Source organism: Thunnus albacares, chromosome 2 (genome assembly GCF_914725855.1).
Source record: "Thunnus albacares chromosome 2, fThuAlb1.1, whole genome shotgun sequence".
Classification (NCBI taxonomy): domain Eukaryota; kingdom Metazoa; phylum Chordata; class Actinopteri; order Scombriformes; family Scombridae; genus Thunnus; species Thunnus albacares.
Window position 1 is genome coordinate 39214419 of NC_058107.1, and position 26103 is coordinate 39240521.

The following is a 26103-nucleotide window of genomic DNA, read 5'->3' on the forward strand; positions in this document are numbered from 1 at the left end:
GAACACATTGACTCAGCTATGTTAGCAGCACAAAATGGCAAATACTCAGTGGAGAGTAAAAGACACACTCATTAAATTCTTGGCACAACTTCCACCAGTTACTCCTGCTAACACATTTTGGGACGGATTCGGTTGAGAAGAAGCTTTAAACTAACTTTTTATGTTGCGTTTCTATTTTCTACTCTGCGTGGTTAATTTCCTTTCTGCTTTAGCTTGCTACCGTTCTGCTCTCTCTAAGCGGGAAGCGCTGCTATTGTTTCCCTCTCTGCAGCACTGCCACTGCCCTCTGCTGGACTAATATAGCTACTGCAGATGGGAAAAACACTGGAAATGATTTCACTCTGATTGTAGGCTATTTTGAGTGGGTTACAATGATCTGCTCTGAGTTTGTTTGGAGATGATGTTAAAGATTTATTGAAACCAAGAAGAGCAACTCTGTGATGAAGAGTTAAACAGCTGTTGCTCATCCTACTGAGCTCTCTGTCAGACAGCTGGGAGAAAGATTTCATTGGAAACTTTCACACGTTCATGTTCTGGTGGTGTTGAAGAAGGAACAGGTGGTCAACTGTCACTTGTCTCTTTTTGGGGATGGAACCAGCGATCTATTGGACACCAGCCCTCCTCTCTAACCATTAGACTAGTCCAACTGTCCACCCCTGCAAAAATGCACTTCAAGTCTTTCTCACTGAGCTGTAAAAATCAAAAAGCAGAAGACTCAGTGTGATCAGTTAAAACCAGGAGTAATGTACAATAAATAATAATAAACCAGGAGGATAAAGAGTCAAACACCTTTATTTAGAGTGTATCCACTGATTGAAATCATTTATCCATGCATTCATACAGTTCTTTGTTTTTTTTAAATGGTGCACATCTAGAATCCCCTCACTGCCTGGGCTGGTCTGGCAAATCTTCCAGAAGTGCAGTGTTTTTTCTGTAGATGTAAGCGTTGGGATCATCATCCAGCTTCACCAGTTCAGCCAGTGAGGACACACAGGGATACAAATCAATTACTTCTTACAACTTCCAAAGGGTACCAATAATTTCGTCCAGGCTATTTTAGAATGTCTTTATAGAATAAACATGAATTCAGTTATTTTCACAATTTTGTTTTGTTCCACTTGCAAACCAAACATAGACATGCATTGATAATAAAATATATTTTAATTTCAACACTGTTCAGGGTGAATGGTGCATTATTTTAATAAAATGCAAGGGTACCAATAATTTCAGCCACATCTGTACATTATAAGTGTACTGATCAATAATCAATAATTATTCTTTTAGAAAAGTGTTTGTCCAGTTATGATAAGTGAGTCACATGTTATAACAATAATAAAGATAAAGATGTGTTGAGGCTCCTCAATGATCCTGTCGACAGCTCTGTCTCCACTTTAGCTGCAATTTCCAATTCAAACTATTAACACATTCAATCCATCTAATCAATTCTTTAAGCTCAAGTTTAATATTCAACTCAATATTTCTGATGCAGAATCATTAAAGCATCTTTTTTTAATAGTTGTATATTTTATTGATCCTGTTGGAACGATCTGTATTCATGGCTGTGCTCTAAAAACTACGTTTCAGTTTTCCAATATAGTCACATTGTTTCTGGAATATTGATGTAAAAAGGTTGAATATCTTGTAAACAATCTCATTTTGTTAACATGATTATTTACATACATGCAGATTTTATAAATAAGCATTAAAACATGAACTGAGCATGAGTCTACAATTTCAGTCTGATGACATTCTGCAAGACTTTATGTAAAGGACTATTTATTGATGTTTTTCATTTCATTCAGCTGTTAGAATTTGTAACGGGTATATATTGGAGATAATAATTGTTGTGTGATGGCAGCCTGAAGTTTGGAATAAAGTTTAGAGTTGATTATTGTATTTTAGTTGTAACTTTAATGGGAAACAGCTGGACTTGATGGGAGTAAGTGTTGTTTTTGACATTGATTTGTTTCCCCTGATAGGTCACTGAGAAGTCCTTCTTTCCTCTGCTGACTCAACTGATGTTGTTTTACTGATGTGACGCTCCAGGACTGAATATAGTGTAACGGTGTGTTCAGACCAAACCAAAACCATCAGCACAGTTCAGAAGATGTGAGCTGGGAACTTTCAGAAAGTGTCCATTTAAGTTGTAATATGACTTGAAGGTGACCTTCATATTGAAACATGATCAGGTGACATTAACAGTGCTGGTCTGAGGTTGAGAAGTATTGGGTGTTATTGATCAGTATGTCTCAGGACCAGCTGACGGAAGGGACTCTTTTGGGGGTTCAGTTCCTGGGTTTGTAGTGCCTGGAATCTCAATGTGTCTTGGGGGCTCAATTTGAGATGTAACCGAAAAGTAAATATTCTCTTTTTAATGGTAATAATCATAGAGTAACAGCCTTATTCTGCCCTGCAGGCATTGGTTGGTGTTTTTATTTGGATGTTTAATATAGATCTACAGAATTCTGCGTGCGGGGTATCTATGGGATGCTGGTCCCATCTAGTGTAGTCCTGATGACTGAGTGGATTTTTATTTTTTCTTTGTTTTTAGGGCAGATGGCAGAAATGGGTATATACTGTAGTTTTATTATTGTAGGATGTATTCTTTTGCCTCGTATTTGTGTTCTAGTGCAATTCTGAACACTTCAATTGTTATTATCATGCCATATTGAAGTATTATGGTGAGCCACAATACTGTTGCTGTTGTTTATTAATTAATTTGCATTGCTTATTTTCAATAATGTCGGGCTGGAAAACATCAAACCAATCTGACAACACTGTTCAAGTTTAGTTTAGATGGATTTCAACAGGAATCCATTTAACCCCAGACACGCCTCTCCGTGGGTCTTTCTGTTCAACTTAAGTTTCACTTTCCCTGACAGTCGTGACGCAGATAGATTTCATCCAGACATCCAGCTGAAGGTAACGTCACCACTTTTAAATGTCTAACCCGTTACTTCTAGCCCAGATAGCAAAAATGATATGGCCCAGATCCGCCCCAGAGCCTTCATAAGTTGTGGGCCAGATCTGTAAAACGGACCCGGGCCGGTGTCCTTTGGCACAACAGGCCAATAACGGTGCGGATCCGTTTTTTCACTTCTGGGCCGGCACCGGGCCAGCTCCAGAACGGATGAGATTATTTTGTAGCCATTTGTCCGAAGGTGGGCCAGATCCGGTTCAGTTCTGTACTGGATCCGGCCCAGAGCCTCCATAAATTCTGGGCCAGATCTGTATAATGGACCCGGGCCGACGTCCTTTCTTATCTGGGCCGGCACTCGGCCAGCTCCAAATCGGATCACTTTCTAGCCATTTTGTTCAAATATTTGCTGTATCTGAATTAGTTCTGGGCTAACCTTTATCTTTTCCATAACTAAATTTAAACTAAAAAAAGTATCTCTGGATATAAATTTCTAGAACTATGGTTGCATCATCATAACTGGTTGTTATGACAGGAGATGCTGCTTTGTTGATCGTTCACTGTACACTCATCAGTCAAAATCTGTAATGAAGTGTACTCTACTCATGGTGGATTAACTCCAGAAAAAAGTGAATGAAGCGCGACATGACATCACTTGGGTTTACCTGAGCATGTTGAGTGTAAACTGAGTAAATATAAAATAGTGTAATTATGTCATATGACAATAGCATATGGCATATGAAGAAGAGACGAAGTCCTTTTAAACCCGTAATTTAGAGTGTAACAGAAGCATAACTAATGTAATTGTCAGGGACCAAGCAGTAAGGCTCAAGAACACCAGGTGTGTAGCATAAAACATTGTTATTTATTTACAAATTAATTTAATCTTAAAATTCAAATTCAAAATACAAAGATCACTAGAGAAAAGTAAAACAGCATAATGAACAATTAACAGGAATAAACAATTAACTAACAACCTTAACCTTAATAGCAACAACAATACCAACATTATTCACAACCAAACTAACTGTGACCCCTACCCCCCCAAAAACAAACAAACAAAACAAAAACAACAAAACTTAAAATTTAACTAAATCCCAAACATATCCCCACCCATATGACCTCTCCCACTGCCTGCTGTCACTTCCACTTCCTCGTGCCACTTCTTTTGCTGGATCCATGAAAAACAAAATGTTACAACATAATTTAAAGCAAGCAAGAAATGACAGAATGTTAATTAAAATGTGTGCATACAAATTAGCAAACTGTCAAAAAATAAAGTGTGTGCTGTAGGAAAAACAAAAGGCTATGTGTACTGTCATTACTTAAAATGTTAGTATGTTAACGGTGCTAAAAAGAAAACCACTGACACTCAGTATCGGTGTTTAGTACGGCTGCCACAGTAATCATGAATGCAAAATATATGTAAAATATACAGTACCTTTATGAAGTCAGCCACTGCTGCTCAGTGGAATGTTGTGATGCCTATAAACAACCAATTGTGAAGTTAAAAACACAAAACATAAGTGCTGCTGCAAAAGACTAACACAATGCTTTATCTGAAATTAACCGTGGTTAATGCTTCTTTAGTCTTGGCACGGTCTTTGCGGCCACCTCCCCGGTCAGATGCCAAGTTAAACCATCTGTCTATCTCACTATCTGGAGCGCTGCTAGTAGCTTGGTTCTTCCTTACAGCCCCTGTTGAGAGAGAATGTCCATCACATTGTAAGACAGATAAACTGTCAGCGACCGAAATTCTCCATTTTCCACTTAGCCATTCTAATGACCCACTGTTTTTATAGCTGTTTTAAAGGGGTGAAAAAAGTGTCCAATGGGTCAATTAAGTGATAAACAGATTATGCAACAGCTAGGGATGTCAACAATTAATTACAGAATTTCCTCAAATAGCACCTCAACTGCAGAGGCTACCCAGCCTTATATTAGTGATAGGCCTTTATTTCTAATTCCCTCTCTTTGTATTTTAGTACGAATCCTCCTTTTCTTCTGATCCGCTCCTGTTTGCCTGTTTTAATGTTTTGTTACTGCATTATGCTGTTACATATAAACTCAAGACTTCCTGTATCCATCTCAAATTAAAAGCCCTCTAGCATTTCTGTGGACAGCATCTCTTCATTTCTTAATGTTTAAGGCTTTTATTTTGAAACATTTGCAGGAATGTGTTGTGGAAATAAAAATAGCATGGTTATATTGTTAAATTTATTAAATTAATTATTAAATTAAAGCGATAGAAATGTATGTACATTATGCTTAGTTGGCATGCACATTATATGAGTCATTCTACTAAACGGGTGCCATTTGCGTCTGCAATGTTTGATGAGGTGCATAAGGCACAAAACATGTGCCAAAATGTGTTTCCAAAGCTTAAAGCCAGTAATTCAATTGTTCTTGTTAACAAGATATATGAGAAAATGCTATTCTTAAAGAGTAACATACTATTTCTTGATAAGTTTTTATTAGTACAGGGCCATTTTCACATGTCTGGATTGACCAACATGACATTTACATCTAAAATATCACCAAATAAATGTTATATTTTTATCAAACCTTTATTGTTTTCAGGAGTATATGTGTGTCACTACATAAAATATATTTATTCATATTTTGTAAAAATTTTATGATTTGTGTGTGTTCCTCAGTGTGACTTACCACCCCGTCACACTCACCGGTTTTGGCCATAAATACTGTACTGTTAAGTGACCAGTTGCTATAAGCCCATTCAGTCCCATTGCATTTATAACTCAGCACCTGTATACAGTACAAACTCCATTCAAATTTCAAAATGCTCAGTATTGCACACTGATCAACTGTACTTAAGCGTAAAATGTCATGCACAGTAAGTTTATGAGTAACATAATGCATTTACACCGTGTTCACATCAGAATTGCCACATGCAGGTTACTGCTGTGAAACCAGTGGCTATGAAGTTCAATTTTTGTTCAGTCTGTGCCAGAGCAATTCAACACAACACCATGAACAAACCGACTAACGTTACAAGTACAGAGGTGAGTGAACCTCTCTCTTAGCTAGTCACAACAACTAAATGAACAACCAAATACAATATGCTTTTCAATGGTAATACATATTGCAGCGCATTACACAACTTATTACACAACGATCAGACAATGAATTACAGTTAACTTTAGATGAAATTTTTAACTTCTTTACGTTACTTATCCAATAAGACTGCAAAACTTTAACTAACTTATAGCCTGGATTTGAAAATTACTGTAATGATGGGGAATTCAAAGCAGGAAAACAAACAAACAAACAAAAAAAAATTACCCTACTGATCCGCGGCACTCTGGGGGAACCTGAACCTGAAATAGAGACCGGTTGTGCTGTCAAATGGTGCTGTTTCAAACTAATGTTAGCAGTTAGCCTTAAGGTTAGCCGTTAGCCTATATGCTACTGGCTACATTCCTATGAGCAGCTAACGTAACGTCAACAGATAGTAAGATACGGATGAAAAGCAAGTTGTGGGCGACATTGGTTGTAACATCACTAATAACAAACACAGAGCTGTTTATTCATTATTAATTCTAACTAACTTAACTAGTTAAGTAAGCTAGCCCGGCTAAAAAGCTAGCCGTTGCCGATATAATATTATTAGCAAGCTTAAATGGGAAGTCAGATCCTTCTGAAATTATGTTAAGAGGCATAAAACCACTTTAAATACTGTTTTGTCACAACATTGTTCGCCTTACCGTTATAAAAATTTTTCCAGCGCTGGAAGAAAAGCCGCCAACGGTCTCCTGCTTTTCCTTGGTCTGTTCTGATACAACTGAACAAAAGGAAAAAGAAAAAAAATCGCGCGCTCGTTTCCACGGTTCTGGCCCGTAACTACTTTGACTCTGCTGACTGATTGCGAGTCTAACTGACACACCCACTCGTCAGCCTGTATGCGGTCCGTATCTGGCACGGGGATGTAAAACCAGTGAGACTGTAACACGGATCTGCCGGTTTGGAGGCGGATCCGGTCCAGAGTCAGTTGCTATCTGGGTAAATGCTGCTCCGCTTGGCCAGACAGCCGCCTTTTTAAAAGTGAGTCGAGAGGCGGACAGCAAAGTCTAACTTTACTTTTAACGTTATCAAATGAAGAGAAATGTCCTCCCCTCCCCCTAGTAACATATTTGAACTCCTTCACAGCAGAGTTTACAGCTCTGATCAGATTGATCTCCGGCTGTGATTGGCCACCGCAGCCTTCAGGACTGCACTAACAGGACTGCAAAGGCTCGGCCTGCAACCCAAGGTTTCCTGCGAGATGAGAAAGCACAAAAAACTCTGTGGAAGAAGCAAAGTTATTGACATGCATTGATGTCACATGAATGCATACAGATAGAGAGGAGGAGGAGGAGAGAGGAGCTCAGTGCATCATGGGAAGTCCCCCAGCAGTCTAGGCCTATAGCAGCATAACTAAGGGCTGATCCAAGGCGAGCCTACTCTTAAACATAGAGAGGGTGTCTGCACCCCGGACCGAATCTGGAAGATGGTTCCACAGGAGAGGAGCCTGATAGCTGAAGGCTCTGCCTCCCATTCTACTTTTAAAGACTGTAGGAACCACCAGTAAGCTGCATACTAGGAGCACAGTGTTCTAGTGGGATAATACGGTACTATGAGCTCTTTAAGATGTCTGACCATTAAGGGCTTTGTAAGTTAGGAGAAGGATTCTAAATTCTAAATTCTATTCTTAGGGCCAAGCACAATAACTTCAGTTTGGTCTGAGTTTAGTAGCAGAAAATTGCAGGTTATCCAAGTCTTTATGTCCATAAGGCATGCTTGGAGTTTGGTTAACTGTGTGTGGGGCAAGTGATTGTATCAGGGTGGCTGTAGCCCCCCTGCCTCCCTCCCGGCAGCACCACTGTGTGAATATACAGCAGCTGTCATTTCTATTAAGCAGATTGTGGAGAAGCAGGTGATATGATGGAACTGATGCTTTCAGCTCTGCTCACAGTGTTTCCTCTACAGATGAAGGTAGAAAGTCTCTGTGAGCTGATATGGATGTGAATCTGTAACATGATTGATTTTGGATTATTGGACGATCTGCCACTTCCTGCTCTGACTTGATATAGAAGAGTGTAAATAGAGGAAGTGATTCCTGAGGGCCTCCATCAAATCTACATTTGATTCTTTGCAGTCTGAATTCACATCTTCAAAATAAACAAAGGTTGGTGTTGTTGTGATCAGGAGGTTTATTTGTTCTGAGGTTTTTACAGCATGTTAGAGTCAGAGCAGGAAGGCGGCTGTAGGTTACAGATGTGTTCTATTAAAGCAGCTGATCTTTGAGCTTTGAGCTGCAGGTTCACACTGGTTTATGGTATTACTGGTGTCCAGGTTTAGTGTTTCAGTGTGACAGCAGCCTGCAGACACAGAGGACTGATGAAGTTCTCAGATGAATAAAGCTCTTTTTCTAAACAGACCTGGTCCAGACAACAGAGAGCTGCAGAGAGACCACGTTCATGGGAAGAAGTTGAGTAAGTGGAACTTTGTTTGGTTTGAATTCTCTTCATCACCATCTCTAATGTTTCCTCTTCATCACAATCAAGCTGCTGTTTGTTTGTTGGTGTGTTGACTTCCAGAACAGAAGAAGACTCTCATCATTTCATCACTGATTTCTCATGTCTTTGTTAATGACTCGATGCCACAAAGTTCATCCAACAGCAAATAGTCAGAATGACAGCTGGCTGCCTTTAAATCAGAGTCTACATGTAGAAACACACATTTGATTTGCTGATGACTGAAGAATAATAATGAACCTGTCTGTGTGTCTTCATCAGGTGCTGCAGGTTACCAACATGGAAAGGTATTAATTACACTCAACACTTCATATTACAGTTGATACTGTTTCATCCTCGCTGTTCAGTCTGACTGTGTTTCACTTAAACATTGAATAACAACAAAACCATAAAAATAGAATCCTGATACATCCTGAGGTGTCTGTTGGTCGAAGTGTCACCATAGTTACACACAGTACTGGCAGAGTTTTACATGATTGTAGTGTATGTGGTGCTTGGACATTGACTATGTCAACTCCCGTCCTCTGATCCATTATCCAATAGATTTAAATGCTGTTCAACCAACTATCCAACAACAACTGTACACCTATTCCAGGTTGACTATATGTGTTATTGTCCTCTGTCTTGTTTCCATGTTGACTCTTATGAAGACACAGTAGTGTTGGAACATTAATCTGTTTGCTAATCTAATGTGCTCCAGTTCCTTTTTTCCTTCCAGTTTGCTGTCATTGCTGAAAGATTTGCAGTAAACTTCTTTTCACCTGAGGTTCAAACTTTATTCAACGTTACTGTGTTGATGCTTTTCTTGTTGATAGCTGCTAGTTTCTCCAACAGTTACTGAGACTGAAGACTAAACAGTGAATTTCCTCCCTGCTGGTCTTCCTCTCTGTCTAGAAGGAGGATCCATCAGAGACCAGACTCCTCTGAACCTGAACCTGAACCTGAACCTGAACCTGAACCTGAACCTGAACCTGAACCTGAACCTGGACCTGAACCCAGCTGTGTGTCTATGAAGAGTGACTGGTCAAAGCAGGGCCTCATTGATTTTAAAGGACAACAACCCTCTGCTGCAAAGAAGTAAGTTGTAACTGAATGTAAAAGACAGCTGCCCAGTATAACTGCTCTACTGTTGATATTTAACAACTCTGTGAAGAAAACTGCTCAAACTAATCCACCATTTTCTGTCTGAAACATGAAATGATTGTGTCACCTGTTAAGTGCACAAAATACACACCGTGTGGATCTGAGTAACTCATTCTGTCACCACGGGACCAGAAACCAGGATAGTCTGGATCCTGATTCATACCAGACCGTGATGCTACTAACAGACGTCATAGTGGGTGGTGGTGGTTTACTGGAGTACTTTATATGTACAAGTGTTTCTAATATTTTGTCCATCCCATTAACATACATGAGAGAGGTAAATATTAGTAACACTTTTCTATATAATAGACTCCAGTAAACCACCACCCACTACCAGCTCAATAATAAACATAAAGTAGAATTATCACCTTTCTGACAACGTCAACAACAATGTATAAACTTCATTTAAGTAGAGTTTATGTCAGAGCTGCTATATTGGATTATATTAGACTCCACAGGTTTTCCTAATAGAGTGGTCAGTGAGTCTATTTTTTAGTTAAAATTTGATTCATAATAAAACTATAAAAGTAGAATCCTGATATGAGAGCCTGGTATAAATGTTGGATCAGACTCTAATACTGGATTTTGATACTCAAGTTGTTTTATGAAGGATTTTAATTAATGTTTATTTAGGCGCTTTGATCAAAGTGTTACCATGGTTACACAGTATTGACAGAGTGTTTTACATTAACTAGTTCATTGCCTGATTGCTTGTTCTTCAGTGTTGCTGCTTCAATGCATAGAAATATTAATTCTGTTGATAAACACATAACAGAGAGCTTTTGAAAAAATGTGCATCCTAAAATACAGTGGATGGATCATATTGGGCTCTGAGATGGTTTATTATCTGTGGCTTCAGCTCAGATCATTTGAGTGGGTAAATCTGCTCCTGAGATTTGTAATTACATGAGACATACTGGTGTTGAACTGCTAGTGGGAAGTAGCCTGAGAGTCTGTCCATTCTTGATTAAAAGCTGTTTTCGCTGTCTACTTTTCTCTGTTTAGAGCGCATCATATGAAAAAACTTTTCTCGAACTCGCTGTACAGCTCTGATCACCGACTGTGATCATGACATGCAGTTGCAGAGCCCTGAAGCTCCACCCTGCTGCTGCAGAGCTGAGCGGCTCACTGATTGCTTGTTTATTGAAAGTTTATTAATATTAAATGTGTTGCATGTCCAAATTACACCAAATTTGACACTGCACTTCTTTGGGTCCTAAGTAAAACACCTGCCAAGTGTGGAATCAATCGGATTATCGGTTTAAGAGATATGTGAAGGACAAACAGACAGACAGAGAGTCCTTCCTTTATAGTTAGATGGTTTGTAACCAGTGAGCTCCCCCGGTGGTCAGTGAGGTGTACATCTGGTCTCAGTGTTCCTGTCAGTCTACAGTGATTCTGAAGGATTGAGCACAGTTCATGTTAATGTGACAGAGTCTGAGTTTCTTCATCAGTCAGACAGAGTGAGGAGAGCAGAAATCATTCACAGTGAAGAGTTTCAAACTTCAGAGGAAAAAATGATGAGAGCTCTGATTTCATGGACCTCATCCATCAATAATCACTTAGATAAACATGACAAATTCATTTCTTCATTTAGTCCAAAAGGCTCATTTATGTACACAGTAATTGTACTTTTTGTACTTTATTTCTGATATATCTGTTTCTGATGTGATTATAGTGTATGTGACGCTTGGACATTGACTATGTCAACTCTCGTCCTCTGATCCATTATCCAATAGATTTAAATGCTGTTCAACCAACTATCCAACAACAACTGTACACCTATTCTAGGTTGACTATATGTGTTATTGTCCTCTGTCTTGTTTCCATGTTGACTTATGAAGACACAGTAGTGTTGAAACATTAATCTGTTTGCTAATCTAATGTGTTCCAGTTCCTTTTTTCCTCTGAAGTTTGCTGTCATTGCTGAAAGATTTGCAGAAAACTTCTTTTCACCTGAGGTTCAAACTTTATTCAACGTTACTGTGTTGATGCTTTTCTTGTTGATAGCTGCTAGTTTCTCCAACAGTTACTGAGGCTGAAGACTAAACAGTGAATTTCCTCAATGCTGGTCTTCCTCTCTGTCTAGAAGGAGGATCCATCAGAGACCAGACTCCTCTGAACCTGAACCTGGACCTGAACCTGAACCTGGACCTGAACCTGAACCTGAACCTGAACCCAGCTGTGTGTCTATGAAGAGTGACGAGTCAAAGCATGGCCTCATTGATTTTAAAGACCAACAACCCTCTGCTGCAAAGAAGTAAGTTGTAACTGAATGTAAAAGACAGCTGCCCAGTATAACTGCTCTACTGCTGATATTTAACAACTCTGTGAAGAAAACTGCTCAAACTAATCCACCATTTTCTGTCTGAAACATGAAATGATTGTGTCACCTGTTAAGTGCACAAAATACACACCGTGTGGATCTGAGTAACTCATTCTGTCACCACGGGACCAGAAACCAGGAGAGTCTGGATCCTGATTCATACCAGACCGTGATGGTACTAACAGACATCATAGTGGGTGGTGGTTTACTGGAGTACTTTATATGTACAAGTGTTTCTAATATTTTGTCCATCCCATTAACATATATGAGGGAGGTAAATATTAGTAACACTTTTCTACATATTAGACTCCAGTAAACCACCACCCACTACCACCTCAATAATAAACATAAAGTAGAATTATCACCTTTCTGACAACATCAACAACAATGTATAAACTTCATAAAAATAGAATTTATGTCAGAGCTGCTGTGTTGGATTGTATTAGACTCCACAAGTGTTCCTGATAAAGTGTCCAGTGAGTGTATTTTTTAGTTAAACATTGATTCATAATAAAACTATAAAAGTAGAATCCTGATATGAGAGCCTGCTATAAAGTGTTACCATGGTTACACAGTACTGGCAGAGTGTTTTACATTAGCTAGTGCAGTGCCTGATTACTTGATCGCTGCTTCAATAATTAATACTGTTGATGTGAGGTGTGAATGAGTATAAGCAACAACAACAGGAAAGAAACATTCCGTTAAACACAGATGTTCAGTAATGTAATAGTGAATCTTTTCTCATTTCAAGTATAATGAAGGCTGCATTTAAATATAAAACACATAAGCATTCAGTGGGCCTGTTCTTTTGCTCAAAGTGAAGGTGGAGGGGACCATTGCATCCTGGCCACATTGACCCTTACTGTTTGAGCATCCAGGAGGTAAATGGTCTCCTGATCCCTTCTTGACCTGAGGATGATCTAATTTCTCAACTTCCCTTTAGCTGCTGGCTCGCTTTACACAGGAACCCAAAATCCTTCCAAAGTGGTCCAGAATGTGAAAGTGAACTGATTTAATCTGCTCAATGTTTAATCAGGTTTCCACAAAGTCTCATCTTTAGCTTTTCCCCAGTTTTAACTTAGCACCCAACAGAATGTGAAGCTTTATGATTGGATGTTCGTTTGTGAATTTTACCTTGGTAGATGAAGTTAACTTCTCTCCTTCAGTTTTTATGTCCAGTTTTGAATCTTTTGTGCTAATGATTCAATCAGGAGAGTTTGGTAGTGACCCAAGCCTTGAAGTGCTCCAACTGTCAGTCACCTCATGATGTTTATGAGAAGATAAACCAGACTTTTACAGCAGGAATCTTGAATGGCAGCAAGAATTCCTCATCATCTGCAGTGGGCATGTTTTAAGATAACCAGTGTTTCTATCAGTATCCATCAGTCCAGACTCCCCTGAACTCAGCTGTGTGTCCTTGAAGAATGACTCATCAATGGGTACTGAGACCTGATGATTAAACAGATGGATTTGTTGTTCTGACACTTCTTCATGAGAAACAACATTAGTCAACATTCTCCTCTCCCAGAATGTCTTATCACAGCTTATATTAGTGTTTATATCTGGTTTTCATTCGAATAAATAATGACAGAACACATACACTTTAACAAACCAAAAACTGTGTACAGTCTATAGTGCAAAAAAATAATTCATGATTCCTCCACAGAGTGGACCAGGAGAGCTCAGAGGTTCCCAGTGGTCAGTCTGCCCAGCAGCATCTAACATACCCGGACTCCATATTTATGGTCTGTACATGTACAACAACTACTTTTACAATTCTGTTCACAATCATCTCCATACTGCACTTTGTAGACCAGTGGATTGTCAGTCTGTCTAACATGGATCTGATGTTTGCTTCGTGATTTTAGTTTGATTTTGTCATACATATAGTATTCTGTTCCAGCTGCTGGAGGAGAACATCATCACTTTTGTGAAGAACGAGCTGAAGAAGATGCAGAAGGTTCTGAATTCAGATTACCCAGAATGCTTAGAGAGTCAGAGGGAGGATGAGAAGGTGTTGGACAGTGATGAGGAAGAGCAGAGGAGGAGCAGCAGAGAGGCATTTCTGAAGATCACACTGCACTTCCTGAGGATAATGAAGCAGGAGGAGCTGGCTGACCGTCTGCAGAACAGTAAAGATTTAACATGCTGGATAAATTAGACATTTATGGTGTCTCAAGATATGGAGAAAAATACTTTCATATGTGCATTCTTTAAATTGTGATATTTTCACCATTAATTATTCATAATTATTGATTCTATTTCTTGTGTGGTCATTCAGAAACTCCTGCTCCAGTTGGCCAACGTAAACTCAAGTCTAACCTGAAGAAGAAGTTCCAGTGTGTGTTTGAGGGGATTGCTAAAGCAGGAAACCCAACCCTTCTGAATCAGATCTACACAGAGCTCTACATCACAGAGGGAGGGACTGCAGAGGTCAATGATGAACATGAGGTCAGACAGATTGAAACAGCATCCAGGAAACCAGTCAGACCAGAAACAACAATCAGACATGAAGACATCTTTAAAGCCTCACCTGGAAGAGATGAACCAATCAGAACAGTGATGACAAAGGGAGTGGCTGGCATTGGGAAAACAGTCTTAACACAGAAGTTCACTCTGGACTGGGCTGAAGACAAAGCCAACCAAGACATACAGTTCACATTTCCATTCACTTTCAGAGAGCTGAATGTGCTGAAAGAGAAAAAGTACAGCTTGGTGGAACTTGTTCATCACTTCTTTACTGAAACCAAAGAAGCAGGAATCTGCAGCTTTGAAGAGTTCCAGGTTGTGTTCATCTTTGATGGTCTGGATGAGTGTCGACTTCCTCTGGACTTCCACAACAATGAGATCCTGACTGATGCTACAGAGTCCACCTCAGTGGATGTGCTCCTGACAAACCTCATCAGGGGGAAACTGCTTCCCTCTGCTCGTCTCTGGATAACAACACGACCTGCAGCAGCCAATCAGATCCCTCCTGAGTGTGTTGGCATGGTGACAGAGGTCAGAGGCTTCACTGACCCACAGAAGAAGGAGTACTTCAGGAAGAGATTCAGAGATAAGAAGCAGGCCAGCACAATCATCTCCCACATCAAGACATCACGAAGCCTCCACATCATGTGCCACATGCCAGTCTTCTGCTGGATCACTGCTACAGTTCTGGAGGATGTGTTGAAAAGCAAAGAGGGAGGAGAGCTGCCCAAGACCCTGACTGAGATGTACATCCACTTCCTGGTGGTTCAGATCAAACTGAAGAACATCAAGTATGATGGAAGAGCTGAGACAGATCCAAACTGGAGTCCAGAGAGCAGGGAGATGATTGAGTCTCTGGGAAAACTGGCTTTTGAGCAGCTGCAGAAAGGCAACCTGATCTTCTATGAATCAGACCTGACAGAGTGTGGCATCGATATCAAAGCAGCCTCAGTGTACTCAGGAGTGTTCACACAGGTCTTTAAAGAGGAGAGAGGGCTGTACCAGGACAAGGTGTTCTGCTTCGTCCATCTGAGCATTCAGGAGTTTCTGGCTGCTCTTCATGTCCATCTGACATTCATCAACTCTGGAGTCAATCTGCTGGAAGAACAACAAACAATGTCCCAGAAGTCTGAAACTAAACAAGAATCTGCAGAAACACATCTGTACCAGAGTGCTGTGGACAAGTCCTTAAAGAGTCCAAATGGACACCTGGACTTGTTCCTCCGCTTCCTTCTGGGTCTTTCACTGCAGACCAATCAGACCCTCCTGCGAGGTCTGCTGACACAGACAGGATGTAGTTCACTGACCAATCAGGAAACAGTTGAGTACATCAAGAAGAAGATCAGTGAGGATCTGTCAGCTGAGAGAACCATCAATCTGTTCCACTGTCTGAATGAACTGAAAGATCATACTCTAGTGGAGGAGATCCAACAGTCCCTGAGTTCAGGAAGTCTCTCCACAGATAAACTGTCTCCTGCTCAGTGGTCAGCTCTGGTCTTCATCTTACTGTCATCAGAAAAAGATCTGGACTTGTTTGACCTGAGGAAATACTCTGCTTCAGAGGAGGCTCTTCTGAGGCTGCTGCCAGTGGTCAAAGCCTCCAACAAAGCTCTGTAAGTACACAGATGGTTGGATTTATTCATTATTATTTAAATATGCTGCTATCTTTTGAACATGACAGAAAACAAATAACTTCTTGTTTTTTTCCTTTTTATTTCCTCCTCAGGCTGACTGGCTGTAACCTTTCTGAGAGAAGCTGTGCAGCTCTGTCCTCAGTTCTCAGCTCCCAGTCCTCCAGTTTGAGAGAGCTTGACTTGAGTGACAACAACCTGCAGAATTCAGGAGTGAAGTTGCTGTCTGCTGGACTAGAGAGTTCAAACTGTACACTGGAAACTCTCAGGTCAGGATTCATCAACCTGTTCAAAATCCATGATGACCGTTTAAAATATGAATGATATTAGAGGATAAACATGAAACTTATGTAGGATTCTCTCTGCTAATATGATTTTTCAAACCAGGCTTTACTACACTTCAGCAGTAGAGAATTACTTTTCATGCAAGTTTCTTAAAAACTCTTTTATGTTTTTGTAGTTAAGAACACAGACAGAAAAAGAACAATTCAGGTCCACAGATCATTACATAGCTGTCAGTTATACAGACACACAAGCACATACAGTCAGAGAGATGCAGAGAGACAAGCTAAAAATATGGTAAAGCACACGTATACACAAAGGGGAAACTAATAGACAATGCATGGCTATCCCGATTACATTATGAAATAATAATGATGATGATGATGAGAAAGAATTGATTAAAAAACAGTCTTCGCAAGATAAGCTTTATAGGGGTCCCAGATCTTAGAGAAAATGTTGGATTTACCCTTAAGTGAGCATCTGATCTCTTCTAAACCCAAAGACATCAGCAGATCTCTAACCTAGTGTCTGAACAGTGGAGAGTCAAATGATTTCCAATTTTAAAAAATTACCCACCACTGCCCTACGCTGAAGTAGACTGATGCACTGGGGTGATTGAATATGAGTATGGTGTATTTTGGAGAGGCATTTAAATATCCTGTCCCAGAGTTTTGCTACTAACCAGCAGGCCCAAAATGGGTGGTATAGAGAAACAGGTTAAATCTTGCTTCTAATACAGGTAGGATCAGAACTGGGTGCAGTATGATTTGTCTTGGCCCTGGACCAATGAACCCGAGTATTTTGAACTGTATTAAATGATGTTTGGCATTGAAGGATGATGAAAATATCTGATCCTGTGCACCATCATCAATTTTTATATATCCACACTCCAAGCACCTCTCACTTGCAACTGCAATGGGGTCCGGAGTCCAGTAAGGTTGCTATAGATCTTCAAAATCACACATCTTGAGGCAGTGTTTTAGAAGTTGGTTATTGCACACCATATTCCACAATAAGGGGAGAGAGGAGCTCAAAAGAGACGACAAGGACAAGTAACAGGCTTCTTCAATCTAGGCTCATTCTGAAGATGGGTCAAGATTAGCAGGATGCATCCACTACAGAAGAGCCCTGAAAGCCGCAGCCCAGTAGTATGTTTGGAAATTTGGCAGTGGGCTTTTGGTTGTTTTTTTTACCTATGTGGGGTACCTTGCCATTCCAAACAAAGTCTAAAATCAGACTCTTAATTTTGAGAAAAAGGGGAATAACAAGGGGCAAACATTGAAACAGATACATACATTTAGGTAACATATTTTCTTCTATCTTCACAACATTAACTCTAGCAATTATTGAAAGGGGCAGGAGGTTCAAGTGGATAAGGAAGGATTTTATTTTTGCATTAGGTTCTCTATGTTTTTATGAAAAAGATTGGAATATTTCCTGGTGATCTTGATACCAAGATAAGTAAACTGGTCATTGACCACCCTCAACTGGAAGGATTTCCAGGGTATCTGAAGAGTGGCCCTGTTAACAGAGAATAATTTGCTTTTGCACATATTCAACTTGCAGCCTATCACATTAAACTTCTTAAAGATTGAGAGCATTTGTGGGAAGAAGGAATTGGCTCTGGATAAAATTGGTCTTTAATATTGTGCTCTGAATGAAGAGAGATAACAAGAGGAGGCTTATTGACAGGTTTGGAAGGGTTACTTTAAAAATGTATTCCAATACAATTACTAATTACCTTAATGTTAAATGAAGTCAGTGACCTAATCCAAGTATCACAATATTAACATAACTTGATGACTTTCCGTTACTTTTGGATTACGTCAATACAAAATATGCAAATTAAGTCAAGAGAAAAGAAATATCAATTAGATAATCTTTACTTAAGTGTGTTCTGTAAGACAACAGAACAATGGAACCTTAGAAAAGAAAATGGGGAAACCAAGATTTCAACATCAAAAATGTGTCGTCTGCTCAGTTTATGTTTAAAGAAAAGCACATTCAGGCAGCAGCCTGTAGACCTACAGTGAAAGAAAACACATGATGTGCATGACAGAGAACATTCTCAGGGAAAGACTGACCAAACAGTGCTTGGTCCACCAGCTGTGTGAAGCATCACACAGGCATCACACAGATGCTTAACCTCTACCAGAGTTTTGTCCTCCACAGCTCTTCTCAGAGGAATGGCAACATGGGCTTCACTGTGTCCTTTTACTTGGTTCTATCTGCGTGATACGTCTGAGTTTCTCTGACTCATTTAGTGTTGAATGTGCTCGGTGGCCAGTGACAGACTGTCAGCTCTGGGCACATCACGCACACACAGTCATCTTGGTGGAGATGGTATGACCCTACAAGCTGTCATATATTCAAGCTCTCTCTGAACTTATTTGTACGAGTGTTTGGGACAGCCATGGTGTGTAACGACCGTTCCTGCATGCTCTTCCAACATAAGTTCACTGTGTGTGAAGTGTGTGTTTGTGTGCTCACTGTGCACATGTGCATGCACCATGCGGGATCATCCTCTACTCGCACCATTGTGGATCAGTGAGTTGTTTTGCCTCTTGTTCCTGCTCTGCTTATGTTTGGGACTTTTGCAGTGCATGGTAGTATGTCATTCTTTATTCTAAAATGTATTTTAAAATTGTAATCCTGCTAATAATCCCCATTTTTACTAAATGTATCAGTAGTCTGTGATAGAATACAGTTACCTTTTTTTGTATCCTAACTACGTAACACTGTTCCATGTATTCTGTTTCTCCGCAAGCCTGCTCACTCAATATCATGAATAGGAGGGGGGAAAAGGGGCAGCCCTGCCTGATACCTCTATGTAACAGGAAAGTCCACATCAGGTGGACACCTTTGGATCATCTGCTTGTGTAGATGGGGGTGCACTGTAATAAACTAGATGAGTAGAGTCATCTAGTGTATTACAGAGGGACGGTTACCTTTTGGATATTAATTTGGCTGGCTGAGTAACACCTCAAATATTACTCCGGTTAGAGCGTATAGTGGAGACTTAAGCCACCTATGATGAGTGTGAATAACTCAGGTCGAGGCGTCTGATGCAGTTAATATCCTTTACTTATGGTGGAATGGGCAGTGCTACCAGTGGTCTGCAATGAACAGAAATTACAGACAGAATACAAATACAGGATTTAGTACAATAGTGTCATTACCATAATCTACATAGGGTAGATAGATAACATAGTCACATAAATAATATCAAATAATACTGAATTAAACATTCTTATATGGTTTGAACATTATAAACTCAGTGACTTAATTCAATCTATCCATGGGACTTTCGCATATAGTGTTAAAAAAAGAATACGTGTTTCTAATCCAGTTTGATCAGGGGAAATTATCAGTTGGAGGGAGGTTTTAAGATGTTTGGCTAAAATCTTAGCTATTATTTTATAATCTGACTTTCGAAGGGAAATTGGGCAGTAAGAGCTGCAATTAAGGGAATCTTTGTCCTTTTTCGACAGCAGTGATATTGAAGCTTGATAAAGGCTGGTTGGAAATCTTTCACTTTTGAGTGATTCTGTAAATACCAGTGAACGGGGTGAGGACGTTAGAGAATGTCTTATAAAATTTGTTTGGTAGACTGTCAGGTCCTGGAGTCTTACCACTACTAAGGGAAGAGATTGCAGCAGATATCTCTTGAGAAGTTATGTTCCTCTCCACCTCCTCCCAATCATCCTGGTCAGTATTGGGGATCTGCAAAATTTGAGAAAAAGTGTCAAATAAATTTGGGTCCTGGGCTGATGCTGAGGTATTTAAGGAGGAGTAGAATCTGGTGGGTAAGGAGCTTACTACTTTTGTCATCCTGTTCATATATATTGAATTTAGCCCACATGAGTAATTTCTCTGCTTGATCAGTAGAAAGTTCATCAAACTCAGCTTGCAAAAGCAGACGCTGCTTGTAAAGATCTTGTGATGGACTGTTTGCATAACATTTATCAAGGGAAGACATGGATTGACGTATTTGACCCTGTGATCTTTTACAATGTGCTCAGAAAGATATAATAAGGCTGTATATATATATTTATTGAGAAAGGATTGAAGTAAAATAGATGCGGTGGGACTTGTCTTGGTTTTAGAGGTCTGTCCTAGATTGGTGACATAGTAAAATTAAAGTCTCCCCCAGAACCAAAATATGGGAATATAAATTTGGAATAGAGGAAAAGAGTATAGATATGAATTTTAAGTCATCCCAATTGGGTGCACATATGTTAACTAAAATAAGTGGGGTGCCAAAGATTGTGCATCATGCAGACACTATGATAAATCTCCTTTTATGATCTGAAGTGACCTTAGAGGCAATAAAAAGGGTGGGTTTGCTGATTAATATGGCAGCACCTCTTGCTTTGTTATTAAGTTAGAATGGTATACCTGACCCACCCAACCCCTCTGCAGCACAGAATGGTCTGTAGGCCTTAGGTGGGTTTCTTGCAGGAAAGCAAGATCAGCTTTTAGGTTCTTTAGTTGAGTCAGTATTCTTTTACGTTTAACTGGGTTATTAGCTCCCTTAACGCTCCATGACACAAAGTTGATAACAGTAGTCAAGGTGGGCATTGTGCAATGAGGGTTAACAATGAGAAGCTATAACAAGATTGTAAAGCTCTCTTCTCCTACCACATGTAGGAGAAGTTAGGAAGAGGGAAAGAAAAGCAGAAAGTAAAAACTACAGACCTGAAGTTTAAAATACAATACAGCCACCCACCCCAGCCCAGACAGTACCTTCCCAAACAAAGTACAGGTCAAATAAACATGTTCTCTTCGCACTGAAGTGTGCTCACTGCAGAGGAAGGATAGGATAAACAACCGTGAACCACAGCCCTAAGCCCTAATGGCTTTGCCATCATACAGTAGTATCCGAGGAGAAATATTAAAATGTTGCTTAAATGGGAGAAAATATTAACTAAACCAGAAAACCCCTTCCCAAGGATAAAGCAAGTGCAACCAAAGTAACTCAGTACTATACACAGTTTACTGGCTAGTCCAGTTTACATGAGGTTAAGTCTGATGTGTTAGTTCTTCACATGAAGGTGCCTCCTCGTCAGACTTGAAGATGTGTGTTTTACCGTCGTGGATCAGTCATAGTTGAGCAGGGTATCAAACACCATACTTTACATCGTGTGGTTCGCTGGGAGCAGTCGCTTTATTTCACTGTAGGATGCCCTTAGTTTGGAGATGGCTGGGGTGAAGTCTGGGAAGATAGAAAAGGGTTGGCCCTCGAAGCGAAGAGCTGGTATAGCCTTGCAGAGTTGGCATAGAATCTCCTCTTATATGTGGAAAAAGTGAACTTGAACAATGAAATCCCAGGGCCTGTTGCCTTCCGCTGGCCTCAGATGCATCGAGCGATGTGAGCATGGCCAGAAACTGTGGGGTGAGGGTCCTCCACCCCTTCTTTAGTGCCTACGATCCTCAGGTTATTTGTCTGTGTGCGGGCCTCTAAATCCTCACACTTCTGGCGTGCAGACTACAGCTCCTTGGTCAGTAGGCTAACATTTTGTTCCAGTGAAATGATAGCGTTGGAGCCGCCAGAGGTGGCGGCCTCCAGCTCCTACAGTGCTTTCATGTCCTCTAACTGCCATTTGGAGTGCTCGGATTTCAGAGGTTGTCTCTTCTCTTTGTGTCCTCTCTGACATCATTGCCAAAAACAATAATAATGCACATTCCTTGTTTGCTACTGTCGACAGGCTAACAAACCCTCCTGTGTCAGTAGCTTTGAACTTACATCCACCAAGGCTTGCCATGAATTTGCCTCCTTCACTGACAAAATTCAGAAAATTAGACAAGCAGTCAGTACCTCCATATCAGTTACAGGACATGTGTTGTCCCTGTGTCCACTTAAAATCAGTTTCAGTAGTATGACACAATTCCATCTGATCAACCACAAAATCTTGGAGAACATTATGCAATATCTGAAATCCTCCTCTTGCTGCCTTGATATTCTGCTTATAGGCTTTTCCAAAATTGTTTCAAACTGCATGGCCTCAGATCCTCTACAGGCTGTCAACACATCTCTTCTCTCAGGTCTCTTCCCACAGGTCCTGAAAACTGCTGTCATCAAGCCATTCTTAAAAAAGAACAATTCAGTCACATCACTAATGAGCAACTATAGGCCCATATCAAACCTCCTGTTTTTAAGTAAGATTATTGAAAAATCTGTTTTTCAACCAACCACAGCACTGAGACTGCTCTCGTTAAGGTCTTCAATGACATACACTTAAACACTGACAGTGGCAAAATTACAATATTAGTATTACTCAATCTTGGTTCTACATTTGACACAGTCGACCACAACATACTACTGGACCGACAGGAAAACTGGTTGGGAATTTCTGGCACAGTACTGAACTGGTTTGAATCCTACTTAAAGGACAGGGACTTCTTTGTGTTTATAGGTAATTACACATCTCAGCAGACAAAAATGACATGCGGAGTTCCCCAAGGCTCCATTCTGGGACCTCTTCTGTTCAACATCTACATGCTCCCACTAGCTCAGATTATGGAAAACAACAAAATATGTTACTACAGTTATGCAGATGACACACAAATTTACATAACCATATCACCGGGGGACTATGGTCCAATACAAGCACTGAGTAAGTGCATTGAACAAATCAATGATTGGATGTGCCAGAATTTTCTTCAATTAAACAAACACAAAACTGGAGTAATTGTTTCTGGAGCCAAGGAAGAACGTTTAAAAGTCAGCACTCTGCTTCAGTCGATAATGTTAAAAACTACAAACCAAGCCAGAAATCTTGGTGTAGTCATGGACTCAGATCTGAATTTCAACAGCCACATTAGGACAATTACAAAGTCAGCCTACTATCACCTGTAGAATATATCAAGAATTAAAGGACTTATGTCTCAGCAGGATTTGGAAAAATTTGTCCTGCATTTATCTTCAGTAGACTTGACTACTGTAACGCTGTCTACACAGGTCTCCCTAAAAAATCGATCTGACAGCTGCAGCTGATTCAGACGCTGCTGCTCGAGTCCTCACTAAGACAAAGGATCATATAATTCCAGTTCTCAGATCTTTACACTGGCTTCCTGTCTGTCAAAGAATTGATTTTAAAATACTGCTGTTAGTTTATAAAACATTGAATGGTTTAGGGCAAAAATACATTTCTGATCTGCTGTTACATTATGAAGCATCCAGACTCTCAGGTGGTCCCTCCATTCAGGTTTTTATCGTTTTCTTTTGTTTTGCTTTTGTCGTTGAATCATTTAATACCACAGATGATTTTACAGATTTCTTCTAAATGTGTCTAAAAACCGTTGTACCTGGACAGCCAAGTATTCATAGGTTCCTAGAGCACCAGTTTCAGGCTAAAAAGCAGACTAGTCTGTCTGGAGATTCTTTGATGAACCACTGTGAAGTCAAATTTTATGTCAGGAGGCTCCTTGATTTTGTGTAGTTTTAAAAATCTTCAACATACCAAACATGAAAAGTTCACACAGCACTCTGATAAAATTACATCTTTATTCTTCATTTTGGCAAAAGCTTCACTCTTCATAAAGACATTTGAATGTTTCTAACATTTAGATCACAATGACAAGGTAAAAACATGCTTTCCCATCTGGCTGGATGCTCACCTTTCTGGAGCTCCCTGATTCAGTTTATCTTTTAGTTAATTAGTTTGGAGACAGTTTGTTGTTGTATCTGACTGCACACAGCAGGACTCTCAGACTGTCTGACATGTGTGTTGTTTTGTGTGTTTGCAGTCTGTCAGGATGTCTGATCACAGAGGAAGGCTGTGCTTCTCTGGCCTCAGCTCTGAGCTCCAACCCCTCCCATCTGAGAGAGCTGAACTTGAGCTACAATCATCCAGGAGCCTCAGGAGAGAAGCTGCTGTCTACTAGACTGGAGGATCCACACTGGAGACTGGACACTCTCAGGTATGGAGAGACAATGTCTGATAGAGGAAGAAGAGCTGGGAACATTTTCTCTGTCAGAGCTGATCACAGATCTCAACTGAATCTTTGAGTTTTTGTTATTTCTAACTGAAGTTTCCCGTAAATGTTGAAAGTTTAACCTGATTAGATTCAATCAGGGTTTCAGATGGATTGGGATACTGGATTCACATTAGATCAAAGTCTATGAAAGCCCAACCCCACATTTGAATAGAATAATAAAACAGTTGACTAGAGCAATGTAACGTTCATGTTTGCATGCTGAAAGAGAACGTGCTGCTCTGACCCCCCTCCTCTTTTCAGCCTGCAGCCTGCTGGAGACCGATGGTTGACACCAGGTCTGAGGAAGTGTAAGTGTGTTTTTCATTTCATTCATGAAAACAAAACAAACTTCAAACTGTAACATCACTCATTCACATCCTACTGAGGATGAAGATGATGTCATCATCACACAGATGATAGATCAATAACTGCAGCTGTATTGTGTCTTGTTCTCTCCATCAGATTTCTGTCAACTCACACTGGATCCAAACACAGCAAACAGAAAACTCAAACTGTCTGAAAACAACAGGAAGGTGACATGTGTGGAGGAGGATCAGTCATATCCTGATCATCCAGACAGATTTGATGGCTGGCCTCAGCTGCTGTGTAGAGATGATCTGACCGATCGCTGTTACTGGGAGGTCGAGTGGACAGGAGGAGTTCATATAGCAGTGAGTTACAGCAGAATCAGCAGGAGAGGAGAAGACTACAGGTTTGGAGGGAATGATCAGTCCTGGAGTCTGTACTGCTCTGTTAGTGGTTACTCTGTCTGGCACAATAAGACAGGAACAACAATCTCCTCCTCCTCCTCCTCCTCCTCTTCCTCTGTCTCTCACAGAGTAGCAGTGTATGTGGACTGTCCTGCTGGCACTCTGTCCTTCTACAGAGTCTCCTCTGACACACTGATCCACATCCACACCTTCAACACCACATTCACTCAGCCTCTGTGTGCTGGGTTTGGGTTCTGGTCTGAAAGGTCTGGTTCAGTGTCTCTGTGTTCTCTGTAGGAGGAAGAGTCTCCTCCTGTTAGAGAAACTTTCTCATGTTATTTAGTACCAACCTGATCTCTCACTGCTTGTAAATGCAGTTTCTAAACCAACATGGTTTCCACATGACTGACAGTTTATCAGTCACATATAAAGACATTTAAAAAGCTGTAAAAAGAGAAGCTGATGTTCTCAGAGCAGATAGCTCAGTCTGTTAGAGGACTGTTTGGAGGTTCGGAGGTCGTGGCTTTGATCCTTATGAGTCTCAGTGAAACTCAGAAGCTCTCAGAGAGAAAACCACCAGCGGCTGAAAGTTTACTGAAACCTCAAGTTGTGACCAAGGTTTTTAAAAATGTTGGAAGAGTTTTGCCGACTAACTATAACACACATAATGACAGTAAGTATCCGCTGGCCTATAGAGGCACTTTGTTGTTTTTACTCTTATTTGTTTTCTTGGTTGTTGTTCATATAGTTGTTTTTTTAATCATATAGTAAATTCAGAAAGCGACATGTTTTTATGTGTCTCTACTGGATGTGCATGTAGAGCTGTAAATAAACATTATGATTCATAGATTCATCAATTCATGGTTTTGTCTATAAAATGTCAGGAAATTGTGTAAATTGTGTAAAATGCTGGTTGTAATTTCACAGAGTCAAAGGCAATGTCTTTAAATGTCTCATTTTGTCTGAACTAAAGTCCAGAACAGTAAAATATTGTTTATTATCATGTAAGACAAAAAAAAGCATTAAATCTTCACACCTGAGAAGCTAAAAGCAGAAAATGTTGATGATTAAGTGTTAATTTAGTGTTGATAGATAATCAATGAATGGACTA

The 26103-nt window shown here is 40.1% G+C and overlaps 1 protein-coding gene and 1 long non-coding RNA gene across 2 annotated transcripts; one reads left to right on the plus strand and one right to left on the minus strand.

Annotated features, from left to right (window-relative positions):
- Window positions 1-3763: 3763 nt before the first annotated feature.
- On the minus strand, window positions 3764-7263 carry LOC122969547. The gene is made up of 3 exons (XR_006399041.1): window positions 6643-7263; window positions 6221-6255; window positions 3764-4088 (listed from the first exon to the last, which is right to left on the minus strand). It is a non-coding gene; the product is annotated as an uncharacterized LOC122969547 (long non-coding RNA).
- Window positions 7264-7535: 272 nt separating this feature from the next.
- Window positions 7536-25914, plus strand: LOC122969509 (NACHT, LRR and PYD domains-containing protein 1a-like). Its single transcript, XM_044335227.1, has 11 exons — window positions 7536-8409; window positions 8713-8738; window positions 9346-9528; window positions 11684-11854; window positions 13587-13665; window positions 13824-14067; window positions 14220-16002; window positions 16116-16289; window positions 24052-24225; window positions 24544-24590; window positions 24745-25914. Exons 2-11 carry the CDS (start codon window positions 8731-8733, stop codon window positions 25287-25289), a joined length of 3408 nt encoding a protein of 1135 aa, XP_044191162.1. The 5' UTR covers window positions 7536-8409; window positions 8713-8730; the 3' UTR covers window positions 25290-25914.
- Window positions 25915-26103: the final 189 nt, after the last annotated feature.